Below are 1,843 nucleotides of genomic sequence, written 5' to 3' on the forward strand. Positions count from 1 at the left end.
ATTATTTTTAATTATTAATAATTAATAAAGAAGAAATAAAAGAAGACGCATGCAGATACAGCAGCAGCAGCAGCAGCTGCTGCTGCTGCTGCTGCTGCTGTTGCTGCTGCTGACGGTCTCGGTCGTTGCTGCTGCTGCTGCCGGTGCTTCTGCAGCAGCAGCTCAGAAAACAATGAACAGCTAGAAAGAAAGAGAAATAGATCTACCTTACATTGCTGCAGTTGTCGTTTCTGCTGCTGCTGCTGCTGCTGCAGTCAGCAGCAGCAGCAGCAGCAGCAGCAGCAGCAGCCCGGCGGTCTTGGAGTGGTCCGGGTGTCTGTACACCGCAACTTGACGCCGACACATCTCCACCCTGCTGCAGCAGCAGCAACAGCAACAGCAGCAGCAGCAGCAGCAGCAGCAGGGCCCCTCACCTTCGTACAGGCTGCAGCAGCTATCAACCCCCCGCCGACAGCAGCAGCAGCAGCAGCAGCAGCAGCAGCAAGAGCGGGAGCAGTTGGAGCGGCAACAGAAGCAGCAGCAGCGCCGCAAGCAGCAGAATCAGCAGCAGCAGTACCACCATCCACAGCATCCATGTGAAGAGAAGCAGCAGCAGCAGCAGCAGCAACAGCAGCAGCAGCAGCAGCAGCAACAGCAGCGAAGGGATCGAAGCGCTCACCGTCCCTAGCATAAGCAGCAGCAGGAACGTCAGCAACAGCAGCAACAGCAGCAGTAGGAGACTCAGCAGCAAAAGCAGCAGCAAGACATTCAGCAGCAGCAGCGTCAGCTGCAGCAGTATCTCGATTTCGACTGCAGCAGCACCAGCAGCAGCAGCAGCTGCTGCTGCTGCTCCTGCTGCTGCAGCTGTAGCAGCAGCTGTTGCAGCAACAGCAGCAGACATTCAGCTGTCATAGCCACCAGCACCCGCAGCAGCAGGAGGAGCAGTGACAACAGCAGCAGCAGCAGCACCAGCAGCAGCAGCAGCAACAGCATCAACAGCAGCAGCAACAGCAACAGCAGCAACAACAGCAGCAACAGCACCAGCAGCAGCACCAGCAGCAGCACCAGCAGCAACAGCAGCAGCAGCACCAGCAGCAACAGCAGCAGCAACAGCAGCAGCAACAGCAGCACCAGCAGCACCAGCAGCACCAGCAGCAACAGCAACAGCAGCAGCAACAGCAGCAGCAGCAGCAGCAGGTAGGAGATGAGTGAGAAGGCGGTGTTGAGTTCTTTGTCTGATATATGCGGGGGCCGAATCGTATATTATAGTTTTTGCCGTTTATATTATTTAAATAAAAAGAAAAGTGTATTTCTTTGTGTTGGCTCTGAAGCTCTTTATTTTATAAAAAAAAATTTATCATGTTTACTTACTGGGGGAGAATTGATGCTTTATTTAATTAATTATTTAGTTCTTGACGCAGACACAGACACACGGCTCCTTATATACCCTCACCCCAGCAGCAGCAGCAGCAGCAGCAGCAGCAGCAGCAGCAGCGGTGGGGGTGGTGGCGGTAGTGTGAGCAGTTTGTGGGGTGCAGCAGCAGCAGGAGCGGACAGCAGCAGCAGCAGCAGCAGCAGCAGCAGCAGCAAGGTATCTCCTTTGGGTATACAAACAGGAGACAGAGACAATCTTATAAAGTGGATAGAGACAGTATGGCGCTGTGATTTTATATTAAGGAGAGGCAGATTAGGTTCTTTATCTATTTATATAATTAAAATAAAAAAAGAAAATCTATTTCTCTCCCATGATACGTATTTCTCTGATGTGGATATACACCCCAAAATACAGCCCTTTGTAGGAACCCAACAGGTAATTATATTTATTTATTTTTTTTTTTATTTTTATTTTTATTTTTTTTATTTG

The 1,843-nt window shown here is 50.7% G+C and overlaps 1 protein-coding gene across 1 annotated transcript in view; it reads left to right on the top strand.

Annotated features, from left to right (window-relative positions):
* The window catches only part of EMH_0015840 (uncharacterized protein), a gene marked incomplete at both ends in the record, with an annotated part of 2,327 nt that extends 1,136 nt beyond the window's left edge, over window positions 1–1,191 (top strand). The window contains 2 exons of the mRNA XM_013500489.1: window positions 255–552; window positions 937–1,191. Coding sequence (XP_013355943.1) covers window positions 255–552; window positions 937–1,191 — 553 coding nt within the window. The remainder of the gene's footprint in view (window positions 1–254; window positions 553–936) is intronic.
* Between the last annotated feature and the right edge of the window lie 652 nt (window positions 1,192–1,843).

Source organism: Eimeria mitis, genomic scaffold (genome assembly GCF_000499745.2).
Source record: "Eimeria mitis Houghton genomic scaffold, Emh_scaff546, whole genome shotgun sequence".
NCBI classification, from domain to species: Eukaryota; Apicomplexa; class Conoidasida; order Eucoccidiorida; family Eimeriidae; genus Eimeria; species Eimeria mitis.